Below are 19,750 nucleotides of genomic sequence, written 5' to 3'. Positions count from 1 at the left end.
CACCTTGCAACTGACCTGCGAAATGAACCCAAAGCTCCTGCAGAGTTAGGAAGCAGGTTATGTTTTGTTACAGCGCTGGGGGCAGGCAGGATCGCTCCATCAATCCTGCACACCCCATGCTGGCACAAGCCACATTTGTGTCACAAGAGCAGGCATATCTATGAGAGGAGGTAGGGTTATTACAATTATTTCTTTGAGTTCATTAACATAAGTATTTTCCCATTCTCCACCCCAATTCCAGCAACTCCAACCCTAGTGGTCTGGAATGGTTATCTGCGATGAACATCCCACACAGTCTTCCTTCCAGGGTCTTTCTCATCTCTGGTCAAGTAGACCCTTCTTTGTTGCTGATGTCAGGATGTCCCTGCTCCTCCTTTATCTCCCTCCTGCTTTCCTTAGTCACTGCAGGCCTGGGTCCTTACAAGATTGCTTATCACAGATCTCCAAGGAGTAGCTGCAGACAATCCTACAGTAGCCCTTGTTAAGGTTTGCAGATTATCAACTGATTACTATAAACAAACATCTCTATAGAGTTTGGTATTTTACGACTTGTCACAGACACCCTCAAAATGAGCATCTGGTCTATGAGACCTTTTTACCAGTATTCCTTGATTTTTCTTACATCACAACTAGAAAATGTTAGGCTCTGCTTTTCAAAAGCTAGCTGCGGGGTTGAGTTTCATGCAAAATAACAGAAAATTGGTGCCAAATAAATAGTTGATCCAAAATAAGTTGGATTTGTTGGAATTGTTTTAATTAGCTTGCCCTTTCACACACATCATACCAAGCCAAATACATTGTGGGAGAGCACCACTTCAAGGGAAGTAACCATTCTGCAGCCCTTTCTTGTCCATCTGTTCCAGCACTAACTCCAGGAAGAGCAGGAATTACAATCAGGATCACATTCCCATGTCCTTATTGCTCATTTAATTCTGTACTGTTACAATGACTGTCCTTGGGGCTTCCCTTTGGTTTTCTTAATCAAGCTTTCTTACTGATAAAAAGATCCATCATCATCAGACTCAAAATCTTCAGGCTCTGCATCCAAAATAACTGCCACTTCTGAAAATTTTACTCCTTTCAGTTCTTTTTCAGGAGTATTCAGTGTGGGATCAGGTGTTAAGGAAAGAGATGATTCTTGATTTGTATCTGTCAGAAAGCAATCCTGCAAAAAACAGATGAGGCAGAAAGCTATAAAATGTTGGAAAAGGACAAGTTCTAAGGAGTAGAAGTTGTGTAACTTGAGGCTTACAATGAAAACCTCACTTTTAAGGCTGCAGGTTTTAGGAGCAACACATGAGAACTCTTTACACATGTGAAAAGTGGAAGACAGTCACCATTCTTCCCTGGATCATAAAGTTCACCTCGGCAGGGACAAACACAGCTCCCCTTCAGAGATTTTTATTACTTAATGTAAGTATTTTTCCTTGTATTATCTTAGTTACAGCACAACTTCACTGGAAGAGTTGTGAAAAATAATTTGATAAACGAGGATGAAATGTCTTTCACAACCATTCTTTGACACTGAAAAGGTAAGTACCTGTTTTGTTGAGAGTTCTGCAGTGGCCTGAGCATACACATTGCTAGGTTCAGTGGCTTTTCGAGATGCTACATGTTCTTCACATTCACTGTTGCAATTTAGTGTCTCGAGGTAATCACCTTTTTCATCAGCCGGGAGGTCTTTATCAGCATCACCTCCTCTGGTGTCACACAGGTTGCTAAAAGCTATTACTTCAGTTTTCCTGAAAGAGAGTTAAGAGAATTCATAACACCTTGAACTTGCAAATAGTTTAGTGACAAAAATCTTAGCCTCTCTCAAACTGAGAGAGCAGCATGTACACTGATCTCAACATTACTTGGATTTAACCCAGGGAAATGTTAAGTAGCTTCTTGTGTCCTGAAGTGGGTTTTCTGCATAAGGTTAACGATTTGCCAAAGAGTAAGTAGGAGACAAGATTAAAAAAGTATTAGCTTCCTTCAAGCGTGGAGGTTTTAACCTGTAAGCGTTTGTAAAAATTGGCCTAGTGAAAGATGCAAGGCAAACCCTATGTTACCAGGATAAACTAGAACTTCTGATAGGCTGTTTCTTAGAGATTTGTGATATTAGCATTCTGCTTACACATCATCCATGCACTCTGGTGTCCCTAGACCTTTCAGACTTCCATTTTTGTCAGCTGCACCTGGATTGTCAATTCCCTCCACAATTTCAGCTTGCTTCTTAATCAGATTCTCTTGATTGTACTTTCTGAAAGGGAGAGAAAAAAAAACAAAACAAAACAAAAATCATTATTTTCTAAAGCTGGTTTTACAGTTGTTTTAAAAACAGAACATGAAGAATTTGTGTCCTAAGTTTAACAGACATTTATACGCGGTATAATTCTGGGGTTAGTTCACTGTATTTCATAGAATCATAGAATTGTCAGGGCTGGAAGAGACCTCAAGGCTCATCTAGCTCCAAACCCCCTGGCATGGGCAGGGACACCTCACACTAAATCAGGTTGCTCAGAGCCCCATCCAGCCTGGCCTTAAAAAACTTCCAGGGATGGGGCTTCTACCACCTCCCTGGGCAACCTGTTCCATTGTCTCACCATCCTCATGGTAAAGAACTTCTTCCTAACATCCAATCTGAATTTACCCACTAATAGTTTTGCTGCATTCTCCCTAGACCTGTCACTACCCAACAGCCTAAAAAGTCCCTCACCAGCTTTCTTTTAGCCCCCTTAAGATACTGGAAGGCCACAATAAGGTCTCCTCAGAGCCTTCTCCTCTCCAGACTCAACAGCCCCAACTCTTGCAGTCTGTCTCTATAGGAGAGGTGCTCCAACTCTCCAATCACCCTCATGTACCTTCTCTGGACATGTTCCAACATGTCCATATCTTGCTTGTAATAGGGGCTCCAAAACTGGATGCATTACTCAAGATGGGGTCTCAGCAGAGTGAAGCAGAAGGGGAGAATTACCTCCCTAGACATCCTGGCTATACCTCTCTTGATGCAGCCCAGGATACAGTTGGCTTTCTCGGCTGCAAGTGCACACTTGGTGGCTCATGTTGAGCTTTTTGTCTGCCAGTACCCCCAAGTCCTTTTCTTCATGGCTGCTCTCAAGCCAATCACTGCCCAGCCTGTATCGGTGCTTGGGATTGCCCCAACACAGATGCAGGATCCTGCACTTGGTCTTGTTGAACTTCATGAGGTTGGTGTGGGGCCACATCTCCAGCCTGTTAAGGTCCCTTTGGATGGATCCCTTCCCTCCAACATGTCAGCCACACCACACAACTTGGTGTTGCTGGCGAACTTGCTGAGTGTACACTCAATGCCACTGTCCGTGTCACTGAGAAAGATACTGAACAATACCAGTCCCAGTACTGATCCTTGAGGGACTCCAGTTGTCACTGCCCTCCACTCAGACATGGACTGATTGACAGCCACTCTTTGGGTGCGACTATCAAGACAGGTTTTAATCCACTGAGTTGTCCATCCACTGAACCCATATTTTACCAGTTTGGAGACCAGGATGTTGTGTGGCACAGGGTTGAAGGTTTTGCTCAGGTCCAGGAAGATGACATCAGTTGCTCACTGCTCATCTATTAATGTTGTGACTTTTTTCATAGAAGGCTACCAGGTTTGTCAGGCAGGATTTGCCCTTGGTGAAACTGTGTTGATTATACCCAATCCTGTTTTTCTATAATGGTAACAAGGTAATGCCCACTGCCATCTTGGAATGTGTATCCTGGAATCATAGAATACTTTGGGGCAGAAGGAACCTTTAAAGATCACCTAGTATAAGCCCTCTGCATGTTTAACTAGAGCAGGTTCCTCAGAGACACATCCAACCTGACCTGGAATGTTTCCAGGGATTGGGCTTCCACCAGCTCTCCGGACAACCTGAGCCAGTGTTCCACCATCCACACTCTTCCTTGTATGTAGGCTAAATTTCCCCCCTTTTAGTTTAAAATCATCATTCCTTGTCCTGTTGCAACAAAAGAACTTGTCCTCATCTTTCTTATAGACCCTGTTTAAGTACTGAAAGGCTGTAATAAGGTTCCATTGCAGCCTTCTCCAGGCTGAACAACCCGAACTCTGTCAGTCTGTCCTCACAGGAAAGGTGTTCTGGCCCTTAAATCATTTCTGTGGTACTCCTATGGACCTCTCAAACATGTCCTTCTTATGGTGAGGGCTCCAGAACTGGATACAGTACTCCAGGCAAGGTCTCACCAGAGTAGAGCAGCAGAATCATCTCTCATTTGTTTTCCTCTATTATGTGGACCTGCTGCCACTAAAAGTTAGCAGCAGAACCTCCCTTGGTTTCAGCATTCATGGGGTTAGAGGAGACTTATCTGGGTATGACATGCATGCCCTCCTTCAAAGTTAAAATTTCTGTGATCCCCATTTCTCTGGTTTTAAAAGTATTTGTTTCCACTGCTGCTGTGTGACAAAGATAAGAAGAAACCAAGCGTTGATCATGTGCAGTGTGTCCAGTATCTGCAGCACAATGCCACAACTCTGATTTATAGCAAGTCTTGGACAATACTCCACACAAATACCAGTAATTCACCAGATAAGTATTTTTCAGGTTGACATTTAAAGTAAACTTATTAGTCGTAAGTCTAAGTTATGTTGTTAGAGGAAAACTGTTTGTACCTTTTCCTTTTTATAGTAAGAACGATGTATGCCAGGAAGGCTGCGAGAGTGCAGGCTAGCAGAACACCCAGCACGATGGCTGCAATGTGTTCAGGAGCTGCCGACTCTGCAGGAGGCTCTTCTATGGCAGCAGTTACAGAAGTTGAAAAGATCTTCTCCAGTTCCATCTCAATGTCACTGTTCTGCTCCCTTAGTTTTCTGAAGATAGATAGGTACAATGGTATCACTACAGACTTCATTAGTAACATCAACCATTATTACTAGTTTAAGAGAGGTGTTGAGTCTAGATAGCAACTGCCCTTCACAGGATGTTTATATGAATATGCCTCTCTTGTGTCATGAAATGACTCTAAAATACATTTTAAATACAAGCTTTTGATCAACATTCTGCAATTCCAAAAGCAATACATACGTTAATTGTAATCTTTCTGCTTCGGTTTTCTTTAAGGCTAACTTTTAAATGTATTTTGCTTCATTAAAGAGCCTGATGCATGTTTTTGACAGACATGAAAATTACTTTTCAATAATGAATGTAAGCTTTCTGAATTCTAAAAATCCCATTAGAGCCTCAAGATGAATCTCATATAGGCTGTTATCTGATCTAACCCTGTCCACTCCAAGATATTATCAATTTTAAGGGAAACCAAGCCTCTGACACCCAGAGGACAGAGTGTGCCATACAGACCGTTTGAAATCTTCTGCAGGTACTTCCTGGTTTTCCTCATCAAAAGCGATGATTTTCATGTAGGTTACATCAGTGCTGCTTCTTGCTTTTCTCTCAAACTCATTGGAATTAACATCAATGACATATATTTTCCATGCCAGTTTGTCTTCCAGAAGCCTGCAGTCATATTAACAAAACATTAACTGGGAAATGACCAATTATTTTACTCTGAAAATTAAATGACAGAATAGTAGTATCATTGCAGATATTTAGTATTTTAATCTAAGCATATAAAAATGTGAGAGAGTATCACTGAGTGAGTGAGGAATATGAAACCCTGTTCTTATCTCTGGTAAGCAAAGGTAAGTTTTCACTAGTAGATGCTACATAAGTTTTTTAGAGTCTGAAAATTCTTAGGTGCCATTAGCATAACTGAAATTAAAGAAGGGGAGGGTTAACCTTTGTCTCTAGATTTCATAACCAATATTGTGTGGCATGTCATATATGTAGTCATGCTTTTCAAAGAAACATAGGGGTCATTTTGTGCCTGACATTATTTGTTCTAAATACCTATAGAGTGTTATAAACAGTAAAGGTGGGGAGGATGGAACTCTGGCCTCATAATCTTCATTGTTTTCTCTTCCTTTTTCACAGACCGATTTTTCATCTGAAGAAAAGTTTCCATCCTGTCTGTCTCCACATTTGTATCTTGGGCCTACTATCCATGAAAAACTTTTTCCTAGGCTGTCAAAGAAACACTGAGTCCTCTCAAAATCATCTAGTCAAATGACCTCTGACATTTCTCCAGCTCAGGGCAACTCTTTACCAGGAAAAAATATACTGGCTTTCTGTGAATTCCTTGAAATTATTCTGAACTATATCAAGTTGAAGAAGTAGCTTTTCATGGGTGCTGGCTGTATCATCTTCACTGTAGGCTGTCAAACCCCTGTCTCAAAGGGACTTTAAATTTATCATTACATATTTTATCAGAGTAAGTTTTACAGTTTCAAAAATACCTTTTTACTTCAAGGATGTTTCTTTCAACAACATTGATCTTCTGATTAAGTACCATGACCACAATGTTATTGCTGGAACTGGAATCAATGGTTACCTAATAAATTAAGAAATCACATGTACAATTTTCTGACATGTTTGTATCACTCATAGATCCAGTTTAAACAAACAAACAAAACAAAACCCCCAAAAGGAAACCCAGAAACCAAACCCCTCTGATATAATGCAATTGTCCTCTAAAAGTTAGTCTTCATGTCAAGGTATCTTTATGTGTCAACGTAAATGGCAACCTTATATTTCAGTACTGGTAATTCTGCCAGTCTCATTGTGTGGTGAAAGGCAATTTTTTTGCCCTTACCAAACCTAGCTTGTCTTGTATATAGAGTTTTAACATGGAAGCAAATCAGGACTATAAATAACAATCTTGCTTACAGTGACTGTTGTCTGGGCTGTGAGTTTTCTTATGCCTTGGTCTGCAGCTTGAACTTCCAGATTAATTGTTTCAACCTTTCCTGCTACAGAAACTGTAAAAATCTGCCCTGTGTTTTCATCGATGTCAAATTCATTCATTTGGTTATTCACTAAGCTGTACAGCAGAAGTCCATTGTCTCCTGAATCTGGATCTGTGGCCTGTGTTAAAAAAAAAAGGTGATTTGTGAAACTCAGCTTGTAGCTTTTGGGCTGCACATTGCTCTTCAGTCATTAAACTCTGCAAGTGCTAATTGCAAGACAAGAAGTATTCTAGGACAGTGCTGTCCTGTATTCTCTGTGCACTAAATGAAGTGGGGCACAAACTACCAGAATCAGACCAAGGCTATAAAAGGGGAAACACATTTATCATAGAGTCTGGAGGACTCTGCAGCTTCAAGCGTAAGAGAAGCAGGCTAGTAATGAACCAGACAGAAAAAGAGGAGAATTGCTCTACTTTGGAATTAATTTCCCTTTGGGGACCGAAAGATAACAAAGTGGTTAAGGATGCCAAAGAGAGCAGTAGTTTGTGCACTCTGTAATCCCCAACAGCAGCATGAGTCTGAACAGATTGTGTAGCTCTCCTGACAGCCCCACTGGTACTAGTTCCCTGAACACCTCACCTCTCACTTGCATTAGGTTAAACTGAGAAGAAGGGCAGAAGCTCAAGTTTTCAATAACAGATTTAACAGCTCTTAACCCGTTTTAACAGTGTGAAAAATACAAATCTTCCAGAAGATTTCTCATGAAGAGCACAGAAAGATACTCTACCTGAACTGTAATAACAGGGTACTTGTATGGCACAGAATTTGGTATCCGAGCAGAGTAAGCACTGTTCAGGAACACTGGCTCTTCATTTACATCCTGCACTGAGATTGTCAGCATCACCACATTTGGGGCAAACAGATCTGTTAAACAAATACAATTTAAGTGCAACAAACACCAGCAAAGCACAAATTTCAAAGGCCAGGTCAGGCTAAAGCTTTGCAATAGTGTCTCTGCTGCATGTGAGGAAGAGGGGGAAGAAAGGGAATGCAGCAGCGATGTGCCCAGAAGAGCTCGATCTTAGGGCTTAAGAAAGAGCAGGTAGCCCAAGGTAAAAGATGACAGCACCACTCCTCCATCAGCCCTCTTTAGCTGGATGTGCTGTACCGAGCAAGGGACACACACCCTCCAGCTCCTGCTGAGGAGTCCAGTGCCAAACTGGACACAGATGTGTTCTGAAAGGGTCTGCACCCATGAAGGAAGGCTGCTGGATTTTCTCTGCACAACCTTGACCTTCAGCTTTTCACCTTTTGCACTGGACTTCTCAGTTAAAGAGAATCAAGGTTCCTACATTGCAAATACAGAGGTTCATTGTGTACAGTGTTCATTGACCCTGATTTAAATTGGAATTGCCTTCAAAGAATAAAGTTACCTGAACGCCGTATGTCTGCAGCAGATGAGAGATCTTCATTTGCCTCAATGAAAATCACATACTGAGAAACATCCTCGTAGTTCAAGTTAGTCGCTGTTCTCAGCTGACCACTTTTCTGATCCAATCGAAAATGACCTGAAAGAACAAAATTGCAACTTTGTTGTTACAGCTACAATTAATTTCACTGGTATCCCTCCTGCTTCATGTGTCTTAGCTGCTCTTAGGATGTTGTGCTAGTTTGAAGCTAGCTAGAATGTTTTGGTGAGAAGAACTAGACTACAGGCTGTGAAAGGGAAATGATGATGCCTACTTCACTGCTAGGCTTGCTGAGAGGTACAAGGGCAAGTGTCCAAACATAGATAAGGTAGCTGCTCTCAGCCTGGGCTGTGGGCTGCATTCTTCTTTCTCTAACCTAACCTGATTAATCCACTTGCTTCCTAACCCCCCTGGCCAACCCTCCATTCTTCCTTGGGCACAAGCCAACATCTGCGGTAAGGTAGAGAGGGGTGGGAGAAGGTGGAAGGGCAATTGGGAGCCCCTCCTGGGGACTCAGGTTTCTGGGAGGGCTGTTATGTTTCTGTATTACCTTTTACCTTGTATATTTCTGTATGTAACTGTATATACTGTAAATAGCTGCTTGTATAGTTGTGCTAAGCTGTAATTATAAAAGCTTCATTCAACTTCCAGAGCCAGCTGAGTCTAGTCTGGGTGATTTCTAAAGTGGGGGGGGGGGGGGGGAGAGGGAGGGCAGGTAACACCCAAACCATCAGAGCTGTATTATCAGTTCTCTTAGGATATTTCATCATTCCTCTGCTCTTAAGAACATGAAGCACAACCCTTCCCAGACCAAACAGGCCTCCAAACAGGTATGTAAAGAAACAAAACACGTAGAAAACAGAATTGCAGCCTCTTTTTCATTGATTTCCAGGTTTTTCTTTAATTTTCTAATGATTTGGTGCACCAAATGAAGTCACAGCACAGCTGCAAAAGCTTGAAGGGAGGCACATGTGCTGACAGGGGCAAGCACAAGGAAATGATAGACAAAAAGCGATTGGCAAGGAGGAAGCTGCTTGCTACTTTTGCTCCCTCAGCCTGCAAAATTATTCTAACTTAAGGCTACAGGAACTCGTTTTCTATTGAGTTATCACCACCTTTTTACTCAAAGATGATGAACAAAGTCCACGACCAAGAGCCTCAAAAGGATTTTTTTGTGTATTTCCTTTTTTTTTTCCCTAAGAAAACAGATTATTTTTAACCTTGCTCTCCATCTCACTTAGATACAGCAACATCTGCCACACAGAAGACAGGCTATTCTATCACTTAGTTATTTTAACTCATAGGAAATAGCACTCACCTTTTTCATTGCCAGATACAATTGTGTAACTTAGGGATTTTCCAAGAGCTCCAGCCACAGTGAAAACATAAATTAAATAATCCACTCCTGTGTTTTCCAAAACAGAAATGCTAAAATAAATGAGAAATCATAATGTTACTTTCTCCAGAAGTTGATGCACTAAAAAGCTTTGAAACTTAAATTCTATGAGCAATTTCTCTGTGGAAAATCCAGCCCACTCCCATCTAGTTGTTACTGACTTTGAGAGTGCTGCACAAGCACTGCTTTTCTAGCCAGACTTTGGTTTATCCTTGAGTGAAGCCTAAAGAAGAGTGTTTTATTAGTGTGCAAGAGGAAAGGGACAAAGAGTCTGGCTCATACAAGCTGCACAACAAAGAAACCAAAGGCAGTGCCTCACGTCGTGTTCACAGAGCAACTGGCATAGCAGACTTTCCTGGATGTTCTGCTGAAAGAAAACCTGATGTCATTTTTTCTGCATAGAAGATGAAGATTTGCTTCAGCTTTCAACTTGACTGTGTTTTTCACTACCTGGAGAATATATACCAGTTCTATAACCTCACCTGATTTCACACTCGTTAAACCGAGGAACAAACGGACGGTTGTCAAACACATTCAGAGTGATCATAGCAGTGGCATTTAAAGATGGCAAGCCTTTGTCCTTCGCCATCACTGTTAAGTGGATCTCTCTGAACTCAGACAGGTTTCCAGTTGTAATTATTTTCCCCTCACTCATATCTTCTATCAGGAAAAATGGGCTGAAGTTTCGATCAGGGAGAATGTAGTACTCAATAAGGCCATTTTCCCCCTGCCATGAAAGGAACACAGTGTCATGTAATGCTCGGAGGACCATGTTGTTCCATTGCCCCAAGGCCCAACACACAGAGTTGCTGGAATCTCAGTATTTTCATGCTTAAAGGGACAGAATGCCAGAGAAGTTTTTAATAACTACAGCAAACCAGATTCAGAGCTGCTTTGTGCTTAAGGTGTAGCACAAGAGCAGCAGTGGCAAAGAGAGCTAGTGCACAGAGTTGCCCTACCTCTGCCAAATTAATTTATTGCTAATTCCCATAGCTATTAGGTGTTGGAATTTTCCCTAAAAAACCTATGTGCCCTGGAACTACAATTTGAAGGGTACTATAAACACTGAAACAATAAATATGACAATGTCTAAATGTCTCTAAGTGAATTTCTTTTGAGAGTGAAAGCTTGGAGTTAGCTATCGTAGGAGAAGTGTCAATAAAAACACAAAGCAGAAGAAAATTCACAAGCAGTTTACAGTTATACAGTAATAATGGGGGGGGGGGGGGGAACACAAAAAAATCTCTAGTGAAAATAAGGACACATGTGGAGTAGGACAGTCAGAGTAGAAAGTCATCTAAAGTTGTGATGTCAGTGAGAATAAGTCAAAGTCCCTTAGATCTTCTTCTTCACACCTTTAGGAGAAGCACAGCCCCCAGCTGCAATGAGAACAAGTCACGTTCCTGCCTGCCACAGGAAAGATGGACACATTTTACTCTCTGCACATCACTTTCACTCTCCTGAGACAAGCCATTTTGACAAACCTTTACATTTGACTCTGTTGCAGTAGGCTCTGTGTTTCTGAAAAACATCATCTCCTGTTCTTCCATGGCTCTGCAGCAGCAAGACCAAACTCAACCATGAACATCTCTTGTCATTAAATAACCTGTGCATTTATAATTACTTCAGGAACAGGGAGGAATACAGGCAAAATGTAATAGTTTCAGTACTGGACTCTCTCCCAGAATCCTGAAGGGGAGGCAAAGAGTGATTGAGTGCCACTCTGCACGGTAGAGGACCAGCCATGTTGTCTGTAGGATAAGTTTCAAATCTCTCAGACTCCAGCAACTTTCATAAACAGTTTCACTTTTTATATAAAATCAAGAAGGATGATAAAGAAAAGGGGTTATTGAGTATTTACAGTAATATGCAGCTATTTTAACCCAGATTCTGGGTGAAGAAAAAGGAAGGTACCTGCTACACCTATTTTGTTGTCACTTCTACATGTTTCATCTTTTAAATGACATAATTAGTAGTGATGTTGTCATGGTGGTCTGGGTGACTACTGGATGTCTTGGCCAATGCCTGGATGCTACTTGATGGGTGCAGGATGGATATATCAAACAAAATTACTTTGAAAAAATGGGGACACAGAGAATTAGCTGAGGTACCACGCTTAAGAGGCAGACATTTTCATGTTTGAGCCTGCTAGATGATGTTTAGCCTTCGCCAATTCTTACATTCCAGAAGCTGAAATAACAGACACTAAATTGCTTTGGTCCTTGTACACTTCTGAAAGATCAGTACAATTCCATATAATAGAGGAAAAATCAAGGCTGAAGAAGCATGCCCAAAGACAGGAAGTTTGTTGAGTGGCAAGGTGGAAACATCAGAATTATTAATTACCGTTTGCAGTGCTGTTACAATCAGAATTAATTTTCTGCTACATTTGGTATTTCCTGCCTAGGGGAAAATGTATTTGGGGTGCAGCTTGATGCAGTGTCAAACTAAAGCAGGGGTAGTTACCTGATCTTTGTCGGTGGCACTCACAGTTATGACATGAGCACCTACAGGATTAATCATGTTTAGAGAAGCGGAATAGGAACTCTGAGCAAATACTGGAGCATTATCATTCACATCAATCACCAGAATAGTGACATGAGTAGTTGCCTAGAAAACAAAATGGTTTTATGCATTTTAGGCTATAGAATGTCTTACATGATGAGATTTGGGTTTTGTTACTTGCATATGCAACAAAAAGTATAAATTAGACTTAGAAAATGCTTTAATTTTGTAAATTCAACATCAGAGATCACTACAAGAGGCAGGAATTCAGTGTCTGAATAGGAAGAGGATGTATTTGGGAGGCCAACATTTGTTTCTGCTGCTGCAAGATATGGCTAAGAGACCCACACACGTTCTATTTCTGGTAAGTGTGTAATATCTTGTCAAATAAAAGAAATGCAGCAGAATTAGAACAATTTGATGAAAACTACATTTTCTCCCAAAAAAATTACAGAATCATAGAATAGTTTTGGTTGGAAGAGACCTTTATGAACATGCAGCCCAACCACTAGCCAAATACTGCCAAGTCGCCACCAAACTGTGGCCCTCAGCACTGCAGCTACACGTTTTTTAAGTGGCTCCATCACTTCCCCAGGCAGCCTGTTCCAGTGCTTCACAAACCTTTCAGTGAAGACACTCTCCCCAATATCCACACTGCCCTGGCACAGCTTGAGGCTGTTACGTCATGTCCAGTTGCTTGTTTTCTAGCACTTACAGTACTAACAGCAACGGGCAAGAGCTCCAACTCCCCAGCACGTGTTAGCCTGCAAACAATTCAGGGTCAGTTTCTACTATGCATGCTTTTCAAGTCTTTTAACTAATTATGGAGCCTAATACTACTTAGCATGGAAAAAGGACACAAGAGTTTGAGCCTAAGCATGTTTAGGTGGCTCATTTATTCTGCACAACTAGCATTTGTGATACGTCCCTCTTCCACCAATTCAAAATCCACTCTGTTCATTACAATAACTGTCTTCTACCTGATAGAAAGGGTCAGATTTATTGTTGACTGCATTCACTGTAAGGTTGTATTTATTCATGGTTTCGTAGTCTGGAGGATTCTTGATCTTAATCATGCCATGTATTTCATCTATTTCAAATACATTTCCTCCACCACCTGAAATACATTTAAAGATTATCAGTGACATGCTGTCTGTTTTGGCAATATTGCTGCAGAGGTAAATATGTCCAGTAAAAAGGTGAAGAATAAAGCTCTCCAATAGCCCTCCATAGTGAGCTGGGTCCCTGACACACCTGTGATAACATTTACATCTGCTTTTTGTAGCTGTGAAATGCTCACAATTCACAGGCTGAGGAAAGGCTTCATTTTGCAATATTTAATAACTGGCCCAGGCACAATACATTCTACAAGGCAGGGATGAATTATGAGACCCTTATTCCTCATTCAAGAAAGGTGTGGGCATATTCTTCATCCAAATAACTCCTGATGATTGCAGCTACAGCAATTAAATAGCTGAAGATATTTTTAAAGCTTATTTTTAATAGAATTAAGAGTATCATTAAAAGCACAACAGTTTGTAGTTTCTGAAAAGATATCTCTAATCAATCAGTGTGAAAGCTGTATGAGAATAAATTAGTAAAATACTGAACACTGTGAAACTGAACCTTCTTGGCTTACGTGAAAAGGGGTTAGGAGGTAGCACACATAATGCTGTTTATGCTTGGAACAGTATAGATGACTGGGACAGTTGTTCCAGTGCAGTATGAGAATTCCTTGTTACCTGTAAGGTTGTATAGAATAAAGGCATTGTCTCCTGTGTCTCTGTCTGTTGCTGTGATTTTTCCAACTAGAAATCCCACAGGCACATTTTCATTTACATTGAATTCAGTCACTGGATCAAAGACAGGTGGCCAGTCATTAACATCAGTGATCTTTATGACAACTGTGCAGTAACCTCTTTTCTTCTCAGGGATTCCATCATCTTCAGCATATATCACCAGCTGTAAGTTACAAGATTATTGGTAATGAGAAATCATACATATAATTACTTGTAAAAGGGCCAGAAAAATGTTGGTGAGTTTTAAATGTCAGAGTATTCTTAAAAATGTAATGTGAAATAGTGGATTCACCTCAAAATTATTATTGAAAACTTAATGTGTATTTGGTCAGTAAAAACACTCATTCTATGTAGAAGCAACACACTTACCAATATTTTTGCTTGAAGCAAAGTAAGATCATAAAAAATGTCCATCAATGGCAGCAACAATAAAGATGATTAACTGAGAATCTGCAAGATCTCAGTCCAGTCTGGATTCAAATAAACAGCACCAAACACAGGAACTGTCATTATGAAGTTAGTTATTCATGTGCTGAAGTGTTTGAGAGTTTGTAGGATAAGTGAACAAGGAGCCTTGCTTGAATTTCACTGTAGCCTAAGTGTCTTGCTTTAGTAATGCAACACATCTTGAGATGCTCTCAACCGACACATAAAGTATTCAGGCAATATCAAACTAAACAAAACCAGAATCTCTGTTATCCAAGAGAAAGGTAAAGAGTTCTGAACAATGAAGACTGAAGGAATCTAAAGCAAACCTGATACTCTGTAGGTTCCTCTTCATAATCAAAGGAGACAGTGGAATACAGAATTCCAGTTGTTTCATTTATCCTGAATTTTAGTCCATCTCCTGCTAGAATGCCATATGTCAGAAAACCATTTCTACCTGTGTCATTATCCTGAGCTTTCAGATGGACAATCTGAGTAGCAGGTAAATTCTGTGGACAAAGAACAGATTGAGGCTGTGAGAGACTGGATAGCTGCAGTTTCTTGAATTACGTGAAAGGGCAAAGTAACAGGTATTTGTGCTGGTTTGGGGCTAACTGGAGTATTTTACTGAGAGAAATTAAATCCTTAGCTGTGAGAAGAGAAGAAACAACAGTGCCCTATATCACCCATTCCCCTGATGAGAAATGCAACTAGTCAAAATATAGACAAGACACTTGCTTCTCACACACTTCTCAGCTCTCAGTTCTGCTCCTTCTTTCTGGCGGTCTGTATGGTTGCCTCTGCCTTAACTCTTTAATCCGACCTAACCCTTTTTTCTCTAACCTCCTTGTCTTCTTTTTGACATCTCACCTCAGATCTCTCCAGATTTATCACCTGAGATATACATGGGTTGATCTGGTTATTTCTGAAAGGAGGGCAAGAGGGGAGGAGGGGCAGTAGGTGTTTGGGTTGGGAGCCTCCTGGGGACACTGATTGTTTCTGGGAGGGTTATTGTGTTTCTGTATTACTTTTAACTTGTGTATAACTCTCTCTCTCTCTCTCTCTCTCTCTCTATATATATATATGTATGCTTGTAAATTGTGCTAAGCTGTAAATATAGCTTCATTCCTTAACTTCCACCCTGCTGAGTCTAGTCTGGGTGAATTTCCTAAGTGGGGGGGGGGGGAGGGGCAGGTAACTCCCAAACCACCACCAATATTGAATAAATCAAAATCGTGCAACTTGTTCGACTCAGTAAGAGAATCTCTTTGTAAGAGAATCTCTTGTTTTCTTGAATTCACAGAAAAGAACCACAGAACTGTTCACCACCACCACCATCACCACTGTATCTCTCTCTACAGCAGGAAAATCACTACGATTTCAAACAGGCTGAACACTGCTGTTGAGGAACTAATTGTGTTTAACAGCCACTACACCTACAGAAATGAATGAATGTTCTCAGCTTCAAAATCATGTTTCTTTCTGAACACCATTTGGCTGCAACTATTTTTTCCTATTTATTTTCTCTAATAGACAGTTATTTGCATCAAGTTATTTGACAGTAACTACAAGTGTTTCACTTGCATGGCCATTTGACACCTGATCTGAAGTTATGCGATCTTCCTGTGTAAATATTTCACATGGAAATAAATTTTTAAGGTTGGAAATCGTGGCTCTAGCTCTTCTCCATCAAACTAACTGGGAACATTAAAGACAGGCATAATATTTAAACCTATATTTAGCTCAATGTTAGAAATGAACCATATTCTAAATCATTTGTGACTCTTAAAGAGAGTGGGTATGAATCAGCTGGGAATCTCAAGGTGTGTGCTTCATACATAATAGCATGTGATCTATGTGCTTTAACAAAACAAACAAACAAAAAAGCTGGCAGATTAAAGCCTGACAAGTATTTTTGTTTTTAATTGAAGAATGAAATGCTGAGCTGGATGTTTTTTTGCATAATTAAATGCTGTGGCTCCTTTTGTAGGCTCTCATAATGTAACAGCCACAGGCTGAAATCTAACTTGTTTTCTGCTGCTGATTATTTTCCATCAAGAAGAGTGACAACAGATTGCACATGAGCAAGAGGAGAAATGTAGCTAGATTAGAGATTTATGCCTGATACTTCTCTCTGTGAAGCTCCCTTACAAAATGCTGAGTGAGAGTATGAGGTACTCAGCACATCCACTAGATTTCAAACGCACACAAATGTTCTCTGTGTACAAATATGCAAAATAGGGTGGCTTTTTTTTTTAACTTCATGTAGTACCTGAGCAAAAGATTAATTCTTCATTATGTCCACACTTCCAGATCATTCTCTTTAATTATTGGGATTTTCAGCTTGAAAGAAGCCTTAAAACATTATATGGCAGACCAAAATGGCAATGATATCGATATTAATATTAATAATATTTTTAATTGAGAATTTGTGATTCAATTTGGATAACATTTTCTTACCTCTTCTAATCTTTCTTCTATTAGAGCAGAAGGGAAAACAGGGGAGAAATAATTTTCAACAATGACTTCTACATTCACAGCCACTTCATTAAATATGCTAGCGTCAGACGAATCTGTTGCTCTCACATTGAAAGCGACTGGAAAATCTTCTGGTTTCAAAGTCTTTGTTGTTTTTACAATACCAGTGGATGGATGGATAAAGAAATATCCTGGGTTTGGGAAAAAAAACATAACAGTTTATGATTTTATTAGTTAAAACTGATGATATGAACTCTTCAATGCCAACTATCTGCAATGCGTATGAATATCGTATGTTACAGTTTTCTCCAAATGACAAAATAAAATTCAACTTCTGAGACTATCAGATATATTCAGTGCTGTAATTACCAAACCCAAATAATTCGGATGGTCAGGTGGGAACCAAAGGAGAGAAGTTCACTTCACCACTCTCCAGTCAGCTGTCTTCTCTGAAACAGTCAGTTTGTTCTTGTTTCAGTCAGAAATTATTTCAGAGAGTCAAAGGATCACTTCCAATGGAAAAGACCTTCAATACTGTTAACCCAGCATGGCCTATTTTCTATGAAATATTGTTCTGATGAGGATTTCTGCAAGGAATTTCATTTGTGCCAAGGATGCCCATCTGCCAAGACATCCTGCCCACACCAGAAAGTCTCCTGCCAAGATGGGAAGTCCTGGAGGGACAGATCATCCAGAGGAATCAAGACCAGGTCAGAGATTGTCTGTCTCCTTTCCCCAGCATCCCTGTAAAGCCTAAGAAGAATCAGAAGCCTTAGCAGCTAAGAAGACACCAACAGAACTCTCTGCAAGCGTTTGGGTACTCTTTGAAGCTGTAGCTAGTTCTGAGGAATCAGGAGATTAATATTTGTGAGTAAATACTTAAAGCCTCTTGTAATTCACCAACTGCCTTCTGCCAAAAGCAGAAAGTAGCTTTCTGAGTCCATCTAGTGGACAAGCAGTGTAACTGACCACAAGAACCTCTCTTCCATGTATTATTCCTAGTTATTTGTTCTGGATCTATTCATTCGCTTATGTAATGCTTTTCATGACTGTTGCAGAGATCCCGATAATTATTATTTAAAATTACTGGGCAAGTAGCAAGAGTTTTGAATATCAACATTTATAAATAATAGTCATTTTGAAAAAATCTCATCTTGCATTAATTAATACCCCTCCCTTACATCCAGTCACCATAACTTTATTCCTGATCTTCCTGTAGCAGACACAAGAAAGCATACAGTCAGTGCAGTCAGCTCTGTATCATGTGGCTCCAGCCAATCTGACAGAAATTCAGATCGTGTGCCCACACCTGATTCATACTGGATGTGTACACCTGGTTGATACACAGCCAGTATTAATGCTTGTAGAACAGCAAATAAAAGCAAAAGAAGAAGAAACAATCCAAACTGTTCTGCAGCACTAGCTGTTTAACACACCCTCTTCCCATAATTACACATAAATATCTTACCCTTTTCATCTCCAGAGACAATACTGTACAGCACAGAGGCATGATACAACACACTGATCTGTACAACAAATGTATCTGGTAGTGTCTTCACACTCAGAGGGGCAGGCTGATAGATGACTTCAGAGAATATCGGGAATGAAATGTTGATGGGAGCTATCACTACAGTCACCTGCAGAGAAAAGGGCACAACCATGGGGGTTATGTTTTCATATTTGACAGACTTTACTACTGAGGCATGCAACAGCAGAAGTCCAGAACACTGTCAATAACAAAAAAAAAACTACAATTGCAGCATGCCAAGTTTGTCACATTAGTGCCTTGAAGTCAGTGAAGGTTAGTGAAAAATCCCAGCAGCCTCATCCATTGAGGTTCACCCACGTGCTTTCCTAAACACAGAGAAGGATTCCAGTTCATCCTGCACGGCACATATCAAGTGACTTGGCTTGCTAAAAATGTTTCAGTGAGAGGGACTGATCTGTGTTTGCAACTGTTCCACTGGAGATGCATGACCTGAGCAGGTGCCTGTAAATACAATGATTCTGTTGAATAGAATTTCTTGTCCTTTTTGTGTAGCTCTGCTAAGATGTGATATTTAGTAGCAGCAGATCATCAACTAGTTATGAGCATTGTGTAAGAGAAATATTTCTTTTATCACATTTACATTTCTCAGTCTTCAATTTAGAGTTTATTTTATCTTGTATTATAGGAAAATTAACAGAAACACATTGTTTGGTGTCTCCTGCTTATTCTATTATATAATTCCATTACCTCCCCTCTGACTGTCCCACTCTTTGACCTTGCACAGAAGCCTCAACATCTCTAATCTTCCTCATGGCCTAGAGTTTCTACCTTTCTTTTCTGAAATGGAATGTTGAAACAGTAATGGGTGGTGTACCAGAAATTGCTATAGCAGCATAACCTTGTAACCATTACCATCTTGCATGGAAAAGAAGTGAGACTCTGACAATGATTCCAAGTTTTCATAGTTTTGTCTCACCAACAGGTATTTTCTGTAGTGCAGTCACACTCCATTTAGAATAAAAAAAAAAAAAAAAAAAAAAAAAAAAAAAAAAACCAAACAAACCAAACTAGGGAATAAGCTGTGCAAGTAAAAACTAAGATAAAAGATTTGTTACCATTACAGAAGTTGAAAGAGGTGGCAGACCCATATCTGTGGCAGTGACCATCAGGGAGTAATGCAGGGGAACACTCTGTTTGGATAAGTCTCTTGTTATTGTTATTACTCCTGTGGTACTGGAAATACTAAAGAGGCCTTCTGAGTTTCCACCTGAAGACAGAAAATGGTGGAGATGCTCAACAGAGCCAGCAGAGACAAGCAACTGAATCATATGCCCAGGATTTAAGAGCCATGGGTTGAAATCTTGATCTGTATGTGTGATTTGGAGCAAGACACCTGGCCTCTCTCAATTCTGCATCACA

The 19,750-nt window shown here is 40.2% G+C and overlaps 1 protein-coding gene across 1 annotated transcript; it reads right to left on the bottom strand.

Annotated features, from left to right (window-relative positions):
• Nucleotides 1-715: 715 nt before the first annotated feature.
• Nucleotides 716-19,592, bottom strand: LOC135176758 (cadherin EGF LAG seven-pass G-type receptor 1-like). Its single transcript, XM_064146092.1, has 18 exons — nt 19,447-19,592; nt 18,311-18,479; nt 16,825-17,033; nt 14,694-14,873; nt 13,882-14,101; nt 13,120-13,256; nt 12,101-12,244; nt 10,117-10,361; nt 9,557-9,666; nt 8,203-8,337; nt 7,557-7,693; nt 6,750-6,947; nt 6,320-6,414; nt 5,325-5,480; nt 4,640-4,837; nt 2,120-2,245; nt 1,541-1,742; nt 716-1,165 (listed from the first exon to the last, which is right to left on the bottom strand). The coding sequence occupies exons 1-18, from the start codon at nt 19,495-19,497 to the stop codon at nt 992-994; spliced, it is 2,886 nt and encodes a 961-aa protein (XP_064002162.1). The 5' UTR covers nt 19,498-19,592; the 3' UTR covers nt 716-991.
• Nucleotides 19,593-19,750: the final 158 nt, after the last annotated feature.

This window comes from Pogoniulus pusillus, chromosome 7, assembly GCF_015220805.1.
Source record: "Pogoniulus pusillus isolate bPogPus1 chromosome 7, bPogPus1.pri, whole genome shotgun sequence".
Classification (NCBI taxonomy): Eukaryota; Metazoa; Chordata; class Aves; order Piciformes; family Lybiidae; genus Pogoniulus; species Pogoniulus pusillus.
The sequence above is the reverse complement of the archived record's forward strand: the minus strand, read 5'-3'. Positions and strand labels throughout refer to the sequence as shown.